Raw genomic sequence first — 18,232 nt, 5'->3', positions numbered from 1 at the left:
CACCAGAAGAAACGCGCTCCTTCAGCTCAGTTACGATGTGGAGGCAATTGCGAAATCGGACAAAAAATTGAGACTCCCAATGCACATACGAGACTCAATCTCAGTAGCATCTGTATAACGCAGTATGCATCCAAATTTTCATGAGGAAAGAAGACGGGCAAGAGCGGGAGCACTCCACAAGAAATTATCTGCAGACCCTAACACAAGATACACGGATGCGGCTAAGTATCCAAGGATACCTGTTTTTTCAGTAACTGCAGATAATGCCAAAGGTGAAGAAAAGGCTGCTGCCCTGATACTCGCAAGAGAGTTGGACAGGGCTGAAGAGGTGGCAATAGCACTGGCCATCTCCACATGCATTGAAAATGCCGTAATATTGAGTGACTTGTAATCCGCGTCTCGTAATTTCCATAACGGCAATGAGATCCACCAAAGTTCTGAAAATCCTGCAAGAAATATTAAAACTCACGCAAGTACCGAGACCTACGTCATCTGGACCCCTGGCGACGACTCACTGGTGGGAAATGAAGCGGCACACGCCACACTCTGAGATCATACAAGCCAGGCCTTTCTGCCAGAGGGGTTGTGAAAGGCGCGAGGTCCAAAAATATTTCAAAAAATATTCGGATATCCTGCAGGATTACAAATTTTAAAGAAGGGTATACCCCCTACTGCACCCCAATCTAGCCATAGAAAAGACAGTTGCTCTGCGGCGTCTCCAAATAAACTCCCATGTGCACCGCATTATAATGCATAGAATGCACCCGACCCATTTCTCGAACTTTTTCCTGTCCTGAAGGATGCCGGACACCCTTTGTGACGTGGTGATGGGGTGTCCTAATCTTGCTGCACACAACAATCAAAAAGCTCAATCAAGAACTGAAAACAAAAGCATGGCAGAAGACCGCCAAGAATTGCGGGAGACCATGCTTGTAGTCCTAGAACTTGGAAGACCAGCAAAAGCTGGTGAACCAGGCCAAGGAAGCAGCAAGTGCCAATGGCTACCTGTACTGAGGAGGCCACCCACCTTGGGTGAAGAAAGAACTCTTTCTCACTTATTTGGATTGTTAAATGTTTGTTCTCTCTCTCTCTCTCTCTCTCTCTCTCTCTATATATATATATATATATATATGTATGTACACAGTGGAATCTCAATGAACGGAAATCGCTTAAATGGAACTGCCACTTAAACAGAACAGTATCCTCATGCTTGGTTAGTTTTGTATTCGTGCAATGCTCTCTGCAATGTCTCTCAGCTGATGGAGCTGCTGATGAATGGAACCAATTTCCCTGGTCCCTTGAGGTTTCGTTTAAAGAGAGTCCATTGTACCTATGTATCGAACTTTCTTGTGATCCCCTTCAGATTCTATATATTCGGGTTCGACTATATTGATAATATGACATTTGCTATGTGTACTGTTCTTGTTCTTTAGTTTAAACCAATGAATGCAAGTAAGTGCTTGCCAATTAGTATTTAATAGTGCGGTATAAACTGAAAAATGCATGAAAGGTGCACACATCTTGAAATCAGGAACAGATGGCCCCAACCTGATCTAATGTGGGCTGAGGCATAATATTATCAGTACAACATAAAAAAGAAACATACAGGCAGAGAAGTTGCACGTGCTGGCACCGTAGAATGCTCACTGATTATAGCCTTGAATGCATGGTCGCTTAAGCCAACACTCGCACATGCAGCCCTAGTTTGTAGCAAAGTATATCATAGCTGCAGATTATGAGTGGGAAACAGTGCTACACCTGAGTAGGTACTGCTGAGAGAGAAAGTCCAGAGACCGCAGGAACATTGACCAAACTGTATTGCCATGCTCTGAAAATGGTGCGGTTGTCTTTGAGACATCACGTGTTCTGCGCGCATGCATTCTTTATTTTCTAGAGAGCACACTTCAACTGCATGCACACGAGAACAGCAAATGGTTAAAGTACACGGCGCCGCTCTCGCAATTTCTGTGCACGTGTGCCCAATGCTATGAAGGAATGGCAGAGGCTTGCATCTGTGTCATTGTTTTTCTGATAAAAATAAATCATTTGCATCTTAATTGCATTCTCTTGTTTTCCATCTCTTCTTCCAAACAGCTTCCTTTTCTGTCTTAAGTGTATCTTTACGAATTTATGATGTTAAGAATGATCGTTGAGGGTCATCTTTTATAACTCTTATTTGCATACTTAAAATGAACCTCGTGAGCTGGGCACATTACCAAGGCCATTTTAAGGGAAGTTGTAAGAAATCTAAAGCTATAACTTTGCATGCCAGCATTGCTTGTCAGAAATCCATAAAAACGGCAGTGTCTTTGTACTACACATTTAGTCTACGGCACGGCACCTTTCGCTAGCGGCATAATTTTAATGCACATTCATTTAATCATGTAAATGCACATGTAGGCTCGTGAGAAAGGATGCACGCACACAGTGCACAACTCTTGAACACAAGATGTGCTAGTGTTAGCGAGCGCAGCGACGCAGTACAGTCGCCTCTCCTGTGGTCTGTAGATTTTTGCGCTCGACGGTGCGCTTGCATGCAAAATTATATGAACCAGAGGTATTGCACAAGAACTGAATTTATTGCTATCCTAAGCTTGCATGGCAAACGGTTGCATAGTGGTAGTCTCACAGCTGTGTTGTTCAGAGTGAGAATTAACTGCAGGATGGGCAAGGAGTGTCGCAAATTCCGTTAGACTATAGAGGCAGGTGGGGTCAAGTCGCAGGCACAAAGAAACATTTATAATTAAAGAACAAGCATTATGCAAAACAACCCTACACACGCATACACTTTGTGAACTCCTATAGTTTTACAGCATACGGCGTTTTTTTTTCTTCGCTGCGCCACATTTTTAAAAATAGGCTGTGGCAAATAGCACAAGGTTACGACTTCGATCTAAATTACTCAATGGGACGGCCATTATTTCTATGAGAAATCGAAATGCTTAAATGAATCATTAATATAATCATGCTAACAAACTTCTTAATTACTTTGCGGCGCATATTTTAATCTGCGAATTGTACCTAGTGAGTATGTATGCAAGGCATATCCACTTGGAAAGAAACCTGAGGGTGGCACCAGTTTTCAGATATGCGCCTTCAAATTTCCAGTAAAAATGCACTGTTGTTCCACTTACTTTTGTAAGATAATGCTGTTTTGTGCATTGAAGCACAATAGTATCTGGAATGCCAATGCATTTCGTCAGACGGTTTGAAAATATCTCGAAACTGGTGTAGTCTTAAGAATTCATTCCCAGTGGATACTCCGTGAATACCCACTAGCTACAATTCGTAGATTGAAATATGGGCCAAACTAATTTTAAGAAGTTAATTAGTGCAATTATTTTATTAAGGATTTAGATTTCTCATAGAAGTAATGGCCGCCTCATTGGGTAATTTAGATAAATGGTTAAAATTGTGTTATCCGCCACAGGCAATATTTAAAAATTTTGTGCCGCTAAAAAAAAAAGGCACCCTGTATGTACAGTTCTATTGGAAAGTTCTGACGGTTCAGATGTTATGGCTCACCTTATCGATCTCAGGGCAACTGGTATGGCGCACGACTGGTCAAGTCGTTAGGTGGCTGCTGTTGCATAGGATGAGCCTGACCAGTAGGTACGCACTGTAGCGTAGGACAAGGCTGAACGCGTGGGTGACTGCCGTTTCACAAGATGGGCCTTGGTGAGTGCTGACGGCCTTTGTGGCTCAGAACAGGGCCGGAACTGTCGTCGGGAACCTTGTTGGGCACTGCCATGCACTGTTGCGGTATATTGGGGCACTTCCCCAAGGCCACGTCGCACACTGAGCTGCTTACTCAGCGCATTCGCTTCTCTCTGCATGTGGTCTCACGCCTTCTCTCTCTCATCATTTCCACTTTCCCATGCCTCGACAGACAGTTCACTTTCTCATCTTCTCGCACAAAATTTTTCCAAAAGCGTGTCAACGCAGGACCAGGCGTCCGCAATAAAATTTGGACGTTTCACAGAACCAGTTGTCTGTATACTTTTGCTTGGTGGTGTCCATGTGCTTGTATTACAATAAGCGTTTTCTTTTTCAATCACTAATTGTTCCACTTGCAGTGTTTGCTCTAAGGCCTGTTCGTGTCAGCGGCTGTAAATGTATACTTGGCTCTAGAAAGCCCAAGCCCCATTCCACATCAAAGAAAGTTAAAAACGACTTCACATTTATTTTTGCCCATGGAGAGCACAAAAGAAAGAAGAAATAATAATTGAGCAAGAATAGTTCATGTTGTAAATAATTACTAGTTGTATTTCTGAACTGTCCTATACTGAAAACTTCTTCCAGCATATTAAAAATACTATATTCACTTTGAGTTAGATTTACAGTGCTTTAATCAAAATTCTTTTTATCAGACTCAGCACATCAAAAGTTATGCATTGGGCTTTGTGGGGTAAAATTGAAGCCAGAAACGCTTTAATTGCAGAAAGTGGGTAAAATAAAGGAAGGCAAAGACTGAATTATGCTTAATATTGAGCATAGGTGTCCGTTACTGCATGTCGTATCTATGAACTTTGAAAATAATGGGTAAACAGCTCAAGTGCTAAGGAAGTGACAAGGCAGGCGCTGACCCACCACTTCCTTAGGTCTCGTCCATGTCTGTATTGCACTTTTTACCCAAAATGAAGACTGACCAATTCCCCAAGCGTCAGTTTCACTAAACTTCCAAAAACTGAATTTCCAGAAACATACTGGTAAAGTTGAATTGTTCAGGCATTTTCCACTGTAACTAAAACACGAGGCTGCTACACATTAGAAATGGGTGCTTATTGACCTTCTGTTTGCCCGCTTTGACGTTTGAGAAGCTGGATATGCATTTTTCGAAAACATGTTAGTAATTAATCATTCCACTAGTGCCTTCAGCATTCATTTTTATGATGCTATGGCTAACTGCTTACAAACGTTCTCTCACTACAGTGACATTACAAAGCGTTTCAAGTGAAATGCCTAGCCGTTCAAAATAATGTGCGAGTCTTTCGTGCTCATATCCTTCCGCCATTGGCTTTATTGAAAGGCTGTAAAGAAATACTAAAGGCAGCTCATCGACTCATTGTGTAATGCTATAATTTCCTTGCAGTATTTGTTTCGCACCAAAGGTTGGTTAGTCATGGAGGAAATCATGGCTGTAGGTCACAGTAAGGAAAACAAGGTGGTGATAGAAGTAAAGCACAGCATGAAATGCCACAACCAACATTTTGTAATCAGAGGTATGTGGGAGTAGTGGTAGTGAAGAAAGTGGTGTGTGGTATGAGAATTTAGGCCTGCAAAAGCTGTGGGGTGTCCATGAAGATGAAACAAAATAATTGAGCTGTGTCATAACCTGAATTTAAGGTGAAAGAGAGGGGGCACAGTATTAGGTACTTAATTTTATTCTTTAAACAGCTGGAGCATTTGTGGTTATAAGAAAGATAAGAACACATACCTTCTTGAAGAGATTATTAAGCTGCAATTTTTTTTTTTTCGTGGTACGTCTTGTAACCAAACCAGCCTAATAGACATTGTTTCATTTAATGCGCTCTGATGCAGTCATCAACAGCGTACGAGTTCTTCAAGCGAGACCTGACAGAGTTCTCGAGCACAGTCCAGCAAGACACAGCGCAGGCAGTCTCGTCGACAGCAGCCTTTGTGCGAGACAAGCTCAAGGTCAGGAAACGGACGTCTTCTTGGATTTGAGCATAGCTGGAAAGTTGCACTGCAGATTCGCTAAATACGCAACCATATAGCGGACGTTCACATGTAAGCGCTTCAAATAACTGATTAAAATTCTGAAGTCGGAATAGTTAATACCCCTCTGCCAAGGGAAAGTTATTGCGTCTTGTTTTTAGTCATGGACAACAGATACAATAATTAGTTATACTTCACAGTTTGCTCCACAGAAATAAAACGCTGTTTGTTTAGAATGCTACTGGTGATATATAAAAAAATAGAGGGCACAGAAAAAGGTCTCTCTATGTATGCTAGTTCTTGATAGATGTTGCTTTTTTTTTCATGAAATGAAACATTAGATTTTTTACACTAATCTCTGAAAACATTTAGACCCTATTTTAGACAGGACTTGAACCAAGTAAGAAGCCAAAGGTTGTCAACAAACATGGCTGATGTGGTGGACCACAGTGAATATGTGACCATCCTGTTTGTCACTGGCCATATAAAACATGTGGTAGCTTTGTATTCCAAAAAATAGACTGCTTAAAGTTTAACGATCTTATTTTTTTATCCGTATTTTGTTGTTCTGGCGTATACAGTTGTGCCTCAGCTGTGACCTTGTGCTCAGCACCACGAATTTTCAGCCGCTGAGCCAGCATGGCGAGTGTAAGCCGTATTTTTGTCTGCACATTGTGCCACGCAAGGTGTGAAAAATAGGGGTGCATAAATATCATAAACTTTCGAATACAGAATTGAATATTGCCGTATTCCATTTCATCTTCAAGTTTAATAGTCACTAGTATTCATAAATACGAATATCTTTGCGGATCGTTTTAGAATATCTAAAATTGCCCACTGTGCACGTGATCAAGCATAAAATTGGAGCACAGCTGCAATAAATTTTATTTTGGCTGCCATAGACAGAACACGAAAAGCTATGTGAAGTATGCTAGGTGATTCAAAGAGCTAGACATTTCCGGGCACACTACCATCATTCGGACTTGCCAATGAGTCCAAAGTTTGCGAATAAGCTGCCTGTTTTGCACCTACTGCTCCATTTCTGTTTTTAACAAACAACGCTTCATAGTGTACATTGTAAGGACAGAAACTTGCTAACAATGTGAATGTACTAGGATGTGAAGATTATATTATAGTAATGGTGAGAATGGCTGTTCATCATTCGAAAACTATTCAAAACGTACTTGGTTTAACTCTGCTGCCATTTAATTTGTTCTCGATTCAGTCTCAAAACTTGGTGTGCCCACACCCCTAGAAAAAAAGAAGTTTGCTGGAAGTGATAATCTCGGGACACGGCACCAGTGAGGCTGTGCCACCCGTTTCGATCAGTGCGTGTACCAAAGCTGTTGGTCCACACAGTTGGATGGGGAGAACTCGGTGACAACCAAGGCAAAGGAGGGCCTGACCAGCCTGATCGGGAGCATCAGCGAGGCCCTGTCGCCCACCTGGGACCCTGCCGATGACGAGCTGTCCATCATCCACGACAATGAGGTGCATCCTGTCGATCGCTGGCAGGTGGGTTGCAGAGAAAATGTTGCCCATGCTGTCATGCTTCATGACATGAAGTGAACCCTTCAAAACATTTAGTGTATGATTGTGCTAGGCTATGTGTCTGTATGCCTAACCTTGAATGGGTTCCTCTTGTCCCGCTTCCATTTCTTACATGAGGCACCACTTATTCACTGTTAATGTGAGGTGTCCTTCCATTGCCATGGAAAACTGACACGTTCCTCTTCTCTTCTCTTCAGAAAGGAGCTCCTCGGAAGGTACAAGGGCACATGCTGCATCTTTTCTCAATGCTACTTTGCTTGTGAAATGCTGAGCACTGCTGCTTTATACCTCTCTACCATTAATACCCTTGACATAGTAAACAGAAGTTGTCACATGAATAAATTCAAGCATGCTCAAGTCTGGGAGGATAATTCTTGGTGCAGATTGAACTGCACCAAACTTATTTTTCAAGCTTGCTTGCCGTCGAACAAGCTGTACTCTCCTATGCTTGCTACACCAAGTCTTAAGCAGTGATAGACTTCAATGAGAATTGAAACCGACCATGTAGCAGGGCAATAAAGGTGAAGCCATGCTAGCGACAACGTGCACGTAGCATTCCGCAAATTGTACAGTCTCTGCCAATGTGAAAGGGAACACTGGATTTGTGTTTAAACAGTGATTCTCGCAAATGTGTGAGTCAGAACCTCAATCACTGGGATTTAGAATCATGCTCACAGTACTTTCTCTCATTACAAGTATACACAAAGAAAATGACAGAGTTAGGGCACAAGTTCATGGTTCCCTTTCATATTGGCGGAGAGTGTATCTCAGTGCCGCTGTGAGTGGCAGTTTTTATGGAAAGCTGTAGGAACGCATGTATTCTGTGCAAGTAGGTTGAAGACCCATTTTTGTACCGGCCGTAAAATGAATGGCCAGTCAGAGCAGTGCGGGCTGTGACGGGTGGCAATATGGCGATGTTTTTATGCCGGAATTGGTCAATAACTTCACTGTTTCAGTCCTCTTCACTGCATCCTTGCACAGAGAGCACACACCTTCCAAAAACGTGATCGTTGCGAAGACCTACTGGAGCAGAAAGAAGGTGTCAGCAGTAAGGTTTTACTGTCAGAGTTCTGGTACCACCAACTCAGCCTTTGCAGAGTCTGCATTGTCTTCAATTTTGGATGTAATGAGGCAGCAGATTCACCACTTGGGAAGGTTTATTACGCTGACCATAATTTTAGCATAGAATGAGCATATTCACATTGCAACGAGTTGGCTGTGCAGCTCAAAAAGCTGTGAATTGCATTCGCAGTAGTATCGTGCTGACAGCAGTGTGCGAAAAAAATTAAAAAATTAATGCAGAACTTGCACATTGTGTGAATCGATGTTGTGTGAAGCATTTTGCCAGTAGCTGTGTACCTACTGGCAATACCTGCTGTGTACCTGGAGTATGTACTAAGTGTTATCTGGAGTCTGCAAGGTGAAAAATTCTTTGTGGCAAAAAGACGGCGGCATGTCGGCAATGGCGACGATGGCATAAGGGCGGCAATGGCGGCAGCGCTGCATGACAACGAAGATGATAACAGTGCGTCCGTTCTCCGCACCTTTGCTGTATACCTTGTAGGGATAAGGGAGTGCCAATGATGCTACACCTCGGCACATTACAAACCGCGGTTGGCGCACATGTGCCCACCAACCGCGGTCCAGTACCTGCCCGAGGAAACAATCAAAGACAACCACATGTACACCTGGAGAGCATGTAATACGATTGCAACTAACACTTTGAACAACCCAGGTCGCTATAGTTTGTATCACCGAGGAATTCTTTGAAGAGAAGACGCTAGGTAAAGAGGGGCTTCTCACTTACCAGCTGGGGATGTGGGCGGTCGCGGCAATTGCCACAGCAAAAAACGTGGTTGTCAAAACACATCCGGGAAAATTGGAGCGGCGGTGGAGCCTTCTGCACTCGCTGCTTACTGCTTACCAAAAAGGCTCGGGCAATGTCGGAGGGATCTGCCCGAGAAAGGAAGGCTTCCTCCCTCTCCCCGAGCATGCTGGCGTTTGTGCCCAACTGGACATTTTGCCATGTGTGTGACCACCATGGGACACAAGGATCTTCACAACCTGCACGTTACTGTTGAACCTTGCAAGGTATGGACACCAACCCGGATACTACAAAGTTGCTGGAAGAGGCAAACAATGCTTAGCATTGAAAGAAAGCGAGGTACCAGTCCCACAAATCTTTCGTGGGGGACAGGAGAGTGCAAGATGGCCAACGCTGTCGAGGGGTTGTCATGCTTGAAGAATGCCTTTCAGTATTGCTTCAGCTGCATTAGAACATTGCAGGTGCAGTTACCGTAATGACAGGTGAGCAACAAACTGCAAAAAGAAATAGTTTCAAAGGTGAAGTGGGGTTAAAGGCTATGGCTTTAAAGGTGAAGTTCTGATCTTCTCCCTTTGTGGTCCTTTTATAATTTACAGTGGACGCTCTTTAAACGGAACCTCAAGGGAGCAGGCAAATCGGTTCTGTTTATCAGGAGTTCCGTTTACTGAGAGACAAAACTAAACACAATTGCATGAACACAAAACCAATCAACCATGAGGATGGTATTCAATTTAGGGGCAGTTTGAGATTTCCATTTCTTGAGGTACCACTGTATCTTGTTACACGTTTCTGATAGCCTGTTTAATTTTAGTTGCAAGTCAATAGCGAATTTTGTTTGTGTATGCTCTCTCCGTGTTTTGCAGCATTCTGTCTGTCAATACAGCAATTTCTTTATTGTAGGCATGCATTGTAACTTTCTCACTCTGTGCACTGTCTTTTGCCATGCAGTGGCACGAGGGTAAGGGACGATTGGTACTGCACGTTGAGATAGGTGTTAACAGCTGACAGAAAAAAAAAAAAATCCTTCGCAGAGTTTGCCGGTCTGAGCAACTGATACCTCAAAAACAGCAAAGCGGTGTGAGTTATTATGCCCTTCGTTGTAAGTGCTAGAGGTCTGTTTGCTGGCTGTTCTTAGTGATAATTCATCACCGGCGCTGCCTGCATTTTTTCGACTGGAATGCTTTATCCCAGATGGTAGTTGCACAGCCCACTGTTGGCAAATTTGTTGAATTTGTTGGCCCAGCAGTACTGTCAATCACAACTAAATGATGTTATCAACATTGTCTTTATCATTGGATTAATTACCAAATGTTTTTGGAAATGTGTGATGTGAAATGATGGATGATGCTATCAATTGTATAACCATATGCTTATCCTTCTTTTCTTCCTTTTTGTCTCTTTGCAAAACATCATATGTAATTGAAATAAGCTCTTTGTGCGTTATGTTCTTGCCATACTTATTGCTGTTAACATAGGTCCATGAAACTCTACACTTACTAAGTACTATTTTGTATTCTTATGTAAATGCCTGTACTACAATGTCTGCAGACCCTTCTAACCCACTCCTGTAAAAATCCTTGATGAGATTGACAGTATCACAATATAAATAAATAAATAAATACAGCCGCCTTGGGGCACCCATGCAGGCTTCACTGCTGCAGCTGTACATACAGCTGGGTGTGCTGACATCCAAACTGGGTGTCCTGACATCCAAGGTGTAGCCGGTAAAGCACGACCTCCGAAATAACCATTACGGGCTACTGGCTAAAAAATGTGCGCAAAGTTGTCTGTTTGAGTGAAGTGCACGTAGGGTAACTTTTATTTTGTTATTAAGTTGTAAAGCGAAAGTTTGGGACTGTGACGCAGATTGTTTTGCTGGCTGCTTGTTGCCAAGCGTGCTGCTGCAAGCTGGCCTTCACCTTACGAAAATGACAGCGAAGCTCCCCTGATTAGCTTCGCCGTTTTTTTTTCAGGCGTGCCTACACTCCATCCTGGTGGACCGCAACACCTACTGTCACGAGCCGGACTCGCCACCAGAGGTGTACGAGAGCTGGCTGGAGACCTTCCACATGAGCGACCACAAGGTGAGGGGGAGTGTTTGGAGCATGTTTTATTAACTGGCGGAGGTGTATCTGTATGAGAGTCCATTGGCAGTTCGCCATCATCAACCCATTGATGTCCTCTGCAGGTTGAGAGCGTTCCGCAGGGCTGCCGGTGATATCTGGCTGCCCTGAGCATGTATTAGATGACTTCATCTATCCCACAGGATTCCTAATACGATGTAGAGACCATGTGGCTCCTTGTTGCTGGTGCAGGTTGCTTTTGTGCCATTAAAATCCGTTTAACATCAACCACGAATACTACCTTTAGTGCAGAGAATTTAAACTCTGAGTAAGCAATGCCTGAATTAATTTGCAAGCAGTCCATTAAGATGCAGAAAGGAAGTGAAATGCATCTTGTTATTCACCGCCAAGAATGAGGGTGTAACCCATGCTTAAATAATACAGTCAAATCTCGTTAATTCGAACATGCTTAATTCAATCTTTTGGTTTATTTGAACTGACGCTCTGGTCCCGTCCAAGTAATGTGTGTCCCCGATAATTCGAACACGCAAGCATTTGTGACGGTTAATTCGAACATACTGTGCTCATACAGTGCTCTCAGCAACGCACCAAATAACGCAGCAGCGCCTTCAATCAGTATGCCTCTGACTCTGCCATAGAGGAAAAGCTTAGGAGATACTCCTCAACGCAGCGTGCCAAGAAAAAAAAATGTGGCAGAAATGTGCGCAGGCGTGTTCAGGCGTGTATCACCGACTATTTCTGTTGGTGACGTGTCCTGTATTCAATGATCAATTTTCCGGACACCCAATAACTCAGATGCCTTTTTGGCACTGCCTTGTACCCCATAGGGTCACTCTATCAGAACGTCTGAAATTTCAGATGCAAACAACCTTCGCCAGCCGATTTTCCGAACTTTTTGCCATAACCGCAGGTGCGAAACGGCATTAATCGTAGCCACCACTGCCGCCATCTTGATTATCTCGCCGCTTCAAGCCGGCGCTCTCGCACGCAGGTCCGCTGGCAGCCGTAGCCACACTGCGGCAACGCTAGCTAGGCCTAGCTACTTCGACCTTCATTAGCAAGGTTCTTGCCGTTCGATGCCGTGTTTTCCATTGAAACAATTCGCCTCTATTAGCAATGGCACTGACTCCGCCTTTGTAATCCTCGCCAATGGCTTCGGAGTGCGGAAAGCATGGTGTTTTGCACAATTCCGCTTCTCGAAACTCAGCTTTGCCTCAGTACAGCAGTGTTACCCGGCGAAGCATACCAAAAGTTTGAAGGGGCAATTTTCACGGGACATTGTATAGTATTTCCTTTAATTTCATACGCGTGCACCCGCCGTCTCCTATCACAGTATGAGCTAATACTCTAACACACAGTATACATCTAATAAGTGTACTGGCAGGCCTTCAGAGCCATTCCGGATGCGCCTGTGGCGATTTGAGCCCTTGGGGGCAGTAAAAGGCATGCATTCATATTTTCGGACGTTCTCGCAGCCCCTAGGGAGTCCGGAAAATTGGACGTTGAGTTCAATATGTAAATACATGTGAATAAACCTTCTGGAACTTCCCACTCCCGTGTTAGCTGAGTGCAAATGCGCCACTGCAGGCAATTCCTCCAATCAATTAGCTTTCTTTAATTTGAACAAATTTTTGGGGCCCCTTCAAGTTAGAATTATCGAGATTCGACTGCACCATCTTCTCATTTCGTGAAGGTTATTGTCTCACACAGCTGAATGGTTGAGGGAGGCCTAAATTCAGCTCGAGGACTTGCAATTTGTGAGCTTGGAAATGCTTGCCTTGTTTAAATATTGCTTTTCGGCTAGGTGGATGTTGCTGGAACTGCGTAGTACTTGAACAGATGTGGCAATGGTGTAGTTTTGGATGAACTTGCCTATATCTTATTTTCTGTATGTGATTTTTGGTGATGCCGTTAACACTTTACTGCATGGATGTTTATTTTCTTGCGAAGAAATTAGACAAGCTTTTGTTCAGGCCAGAATGCCTAAACCAATCTCACTTTTCTGAAGAAATGCCTAAACTTATGGGCAAAAATTTTTACGTGTCATATGTGATACACCGTTGAGTTATGGGTATGTCTTTTTACCATTCAAAAAGACATTTGAACTGCCGCAAACTTGGAGAAAATATCGGATCCATAGAAAATCAACATGTTGGTTTAAAAGATGGAGCATATTTTTCTCATTTCCAGCTAGTATGAGGTTCAGCGAAGTTTGATATTATTGATTGACTGGTTTGTATATTCAGTATCTAGGTCAGATAATTTATAAACGTTGATCTTAATTTTTGCTTTATGTAGTCTATATTAGTTGTGTAAGCTGAAGGAAAATCTTCTTCCGCTTCTTTTGGGAGTTATTGCTTCTTCTGTTATTAGCTCCTGGAATATGGCAGGCCTCAGGCTATCTTCATAGTAAACACTGCTGGCATCTTAATGGTTCTAAGAAAATGTATAGCTTGTGCAAACAATACGTTTTGCCACAAAATTTGTTATTTTCAGGACAAACGTGTCTCTGTAGCCCTCCACAAAACAACCCATTAATGCATGCTGTATCACATATGATAGATACAGCAGGTAATGCTCGCCTCACAGAACCACCCGAATATATTTATCGATCGAAACATGACAGCAGGCTAATAAAGAGTAAATAAAGATCCTGATGTATTCTGTGCACTGATTTTGGGCATATAAACTGTAGAAATAACTTTACTTCCAAATTTCCTTGCACATGGCGTGGCGAGCTGCTGCCATACAGTCTTTTAAAGGAAGAATAGTGCAAACATTATTTCCAGTAATAAAGTCGCCGTCAATTTAATTTCTAGAAAGATTCATGGTGAATATGTAGAATATTATTTTTTTCCAATTCAGTTGTACTAGAAGTTTTTATATGTGTGTATTATGATACACCATGCCGTAAAGGGTTAACACTTTGAGGGTCAAAATATTTCTTTTTGCCATATGTGATCCCGCAGGGTCAAATTTTTTTTCATTTCAGGTTTAGAATCTTCAGACTGACCTATTTCAAAAAGAAATTGCTGCAATCTTTTTTTAGAGTGACCATAAAAGTTACAAAAATATATGTGTTCCCTAGGTAAAATGCATTGTTTATTCATGAATACAGATGAGCTTCCATAAGTACTTATAATAGCAACAAAAAGCACATACACTGAAACAGATATACAGTCATCATCCGATTTTTTGGACGTGCCCAATAATCCAAACGTTCTTGCGGCACTGCGACAAACCCCACAGAGTCAATATATAAGGATGTCTGATATTTCGGATGCTGAAATACTTCGTCGTCCGATGTTCCGGACTTTATTGCTGTGAATGCGGGTTCGAAACGGCATTAATTTAAGCTACTACAGCTGCCATTTTGATTATTTCGTAGCGTCGAACCAGCGCTGTAGCACGCCGATTCGCTGGCAGCTGTAGCCATCGCAGCGACAGTAGACGCAGCTGCTGTAACTTTTGCTATGAAGCTTCCTGCTGTTTGGAGCCATGCTTTTCATTGAAAGAACTCACCGCTGTCTGCAATGGCATTAACTCCGCCTTTGTCATGTGTGCGGATGGCTTCGAAGTGGGGAAAGAAACGGCAAGGGTCAAGGGTTACACAATGCCGGTCCCCAAAACTTGGCTTCGTCGCAACACAGTGGCAGTACGCAGTGTAGCATACGCAATGTATTGCGGTGAAGCATATTAAGAATAGAAAGGGGCCATTGTCATGGAGCGCAGTATGTGTTCTTTAATAGCGTGAGCACTGATACCTGATAAATGTACTGATAGGCTCCAGAGCTATTTGGGACGTGCCTGTGGTGATTTGAGCCTTTGGGGGCCAGTAAAGAGCATGCATTAATTATTTTTTTTTTTTTGGACTGCCCAATTTTTTTTTACATTTCCGCGGCCCCTAGGGAGTCCGAAAAATGGGACGTTAATAGTATTCTGATTCAGCGCTTGGGTGGTAGTCTGCATTAGAGGAATCATTGCTTGACTCACTTTCAGCAGAGCCACCAGCACACGCACCCATGGCGTAATTGAACCATGTGGGTTAGCATATGCAAGAAAACTTGATGGTTGTGTGCCTGTCAGAAAAAACGAACGAATAAAAAAACTGCAGTAATTCTTCATTCCGTTTCCGACGAGGGTTTTCGTAAGCCGATTCTTGAGAAAAGAAATGCAGGCATGGCAGCATCGTTTGCATATACCAGTGCCCGCCTGTGAGCAGATGTATTTGCACCCCTGTGAGCAACAGACAGGCACGCAACTAGCTGTGACCCTATGAGAGATTAGAAACCAGATAGGTGTCAGTTTTTTAGGAGCGCTGCAAATGGAAAACAGCCTGCAAGACAAAACCAAAACCAACCACCGCATGCCTTCGTGCGTACGGATGCGTGAGGGGTCAAGAAACACTAGCGTCCAGAAGCCGTAGTATGAAAGCCAAGAGCCTGTGGAGCAAAAAAAATTTCTTGTATCCACTTTGCGTGGCAGCAACTTGCTGGGCAACAAAGAGTTAAAAAACTCTGGCACGTTTTTCAAACATACAGATGGCACCTTAATCATACGGCATTGACTATTCGGGACTTGCTCACAGCACCGTATATTTATGGCATTAACTGTCAAAGGGTTAAGCGTGGGTGCCATGTGCTAACACTAACTTGCATGCTAGCCCTTGTCTGTGTCATAGTGTTTTGTTGCTTTTTTATGCTAAGAGAAATGTAGCTGTCCTGCTGTGTTAATGGCCCTAGCTCGGCAGGCAGTGAAGAATCAATCTTGAGTGTGCTATGAAAGGTTTTTTTAGACAAGTGCTTTTCTTGTTTCACGTTACTCGTAAGACAGTCGAACCTCAACATATTGAACAGCGCGGTGATCATGAAACAGTGCGATATAGCCAGAACTTCATAAACTTCTGCAAATCGATCAATGATCGGGGATTGTTGTTCGGTTGCGCCGTGCACAATTAGTGTAGGCTGCACCCACTTCGTCGGCCCCGCGATGTCGGCGCGCTCTAGGGCAATCGTGTGCGGCGCAACCGAATGTGTGCTCCGAACAACTATCCGATTGTGCCCCAATCGTAGTGCAGTAAATACTCGCTTCAAGCTTCACACAAAGTATTTATTTATTTGGCTGAAAGTATTGCATCAGTGTAACCTGCTTCTTATTGGCAGCCGTGTGCTTAAAAACGAAGTCCTTAACATAGTCTGAACGATCCACAAGCGATTAATTAAGGAAACATGAGACATCCACACAATCGTTGCAGTTGCTACAAAGGAAACCCGTACGGGTTCCTTCAAAGAAAAGCTTTGCAGTTGAAGAGAAATTCGTCCTGGTCTGGGGCTCGAACCCGGGACCACTGCCTTTCTGGGGCAGCTGCTCTACCATCTGAGCTAACCAGGTGGCTAGCAGATAGCAGGGTGAAGTAGAATTTGTCAAAAACTCAAAGCAAAGGCAAGGGTTTGACGCAATAGTTCTGCGGAAACCCGCAAGGTGGAGAGAAACAATTAATTAAGGGAAAATGAGACCACCCAATCGTAGCAATTGCTACAATTACTGCAATCGTACCATTGTTCTTTCCACTTTGCGGGTTTCCGCAGAACTATTACATCGACAAGCGATAGGCTGGTGCCCTCTGTTGCGCCGCAGTAATGGTGTAGAAGGGCCAAAGCAGCTATAGCCTTAGTTGAAGCACTTTGAAACGCTGTCAATAACAAAAGTATTAAGTCTGGGCTGAGCCCAGTGAGCGCGCGCTGTCGTGCGTCTTTGCGGATGCAAACCGCCAGTTCTCGCGAGGCGCGGCAGGTGCAGAATGTGGCACTGAGGAGGAGTCTGTGCGGCAAATGCAATGCGTCGTTGACGTTGGCAAGCTAGCCAAGCCACCACGTGTGTATGCTGCTATGTTCAAATGGGGTCCTTGACGCGATCGATATGTACAGCTATAGTGCGCAGCAGTCGGGAACACCCATGTTGTTGCGGGGAAGCTCCCAGCCTGTCAACATAGTTCATGTGGTCTGGGGTGGCGGAGTTCGTTATACTCTTGAACCCAGCTGTATCGAACTTGCAAAATAATGCCTATCTGTTCGATATAGGGCATAATTCCATGTATGAACCACTTGTACACGGCCGTGCGTAGGCGTCGGGCGCTATGTGCACCGGGTCGCGAGTTTGTCCGCTTTAGCCCTACTCTCCCCCTTATTCTTCAAGATCGTGCTGAGAGTGCTCCTCGGAATCTTGTGCGCTGCGGGGTCATCCGACTTCTCACCATGTTTGACACAATTTACGATTTCAAGCTTCACGGCGAAAAGCAAATTCTGCCACTTCCTCACGGCAACACTGCGGGAGAAGGCCCACAAGGCACAAACACAGTGAACCAGAAAAGCAGCGAGACAACTCTCACTTGCGCCATCTTGCATGACAAGTGCACAAGAGCCTCTGATTGGCTGTCTGAGCAAGCGCTGCAGGCGGGCCAGGATAATTTTTTTGCAGGGGGGTGTAGACGGCTCGCCTGATGCAACGTGCTCATGGAAGGGAGAGTGGTTGGATGGAGTCGCACCGCCGGGTTTCCCCGCCGCCGCGAGGGAAAGCCAACTTCTGGGAGCACTATTGCGCTGCCTGTCGTTCAATATATCGAGAGTCATGACTATTTTTGTTTGATGTAAGCGTTATTTGTGCTATATATACTCATTGTAACTATACCATGTTCAAAAATTGTTTGATATACAGAATAACCTGTTGTAAACGTGTTCGATATGGTCGGGTTCGACTGCAGTTACCACATAAAGTCAGTTACAAAAGCTTACAAAACACAGGATTTGTGAAAAAGCTGAATTCTTGTATAGCAGTGGTGCATTGGCTCAAATTCAATGTTTCAGTGCATAGCAACGTTTGAGACCTACAGGGTGTTCCAATAAATCAATAGCTATACATCCATGCCGACTTGCTTACCTTTCAGTCATACTGCTGTACCAGCATTGGCCCTTAAGTGTCACTTGCTGCCTACTAAGTTGTTGCTAAATGGCTATATGTACAGTGGCCCAAAGCCTTTAGTACAAGCCCTAATAGTGATGCTGCATACATCAGCCTAATTTGGGGAATGCTTCAG

General features: G+C 43.7%; 1 protein-coding gene across 4 annotated transcripts in view; it reads left to right on the top strand.

Moving 5' to 3' along the window:
* LOC126528326 (BSD domain-containing protein 1-like) overlaps positions 1-18,232 on the top strand; it is a 53,510-nt gene that overhangs the window by 2,139 nt on the left and 33,139 nt on the right. For 3 of the 4 annotated variants that reach the window (XM_055069267.2, XM_050176214.3, XM_050176212.3), the window contains exons 3-5: positions 5,542-5,658; positions 7,039-7,194; positions 11,029-11,139. In XM_055069267.2, the coding sequence (XP_054925242.1) occupies positions 5,542-5,658; positions 7,039-7,194; positions 11,029-11,139 (384 nt within the window). The remainder of the gene's footprint in view (positions 1-5,541; positions 5,659-7,038; positions 7,195-11,028; positions 11,140-18,232) is intronic. The other variant, XM_050176213.3, reaches the window with a different exon arrangement.

The sequence above is a fragment of the Dermacentor andersoni genome, chromosome 9, assembly GCF_023375885.2.
Source record: "Dermacentor andersoni chromosome 9, qqDerAnde1_hic_scaffold, whole genome shotgun sequence".
Taxonomy (NCBI): Eukaryota; Metazoa; Arthropoda; class Arachnida; order Ixodida; family Ixodidae; genus Dermacentor; species Dermacentor andersoni.
The sequence above is the reverse complement of the archived record's forward strand: the minus strand, read 5'-3'. Positions and strand labels throughout refer to the sequence as shown.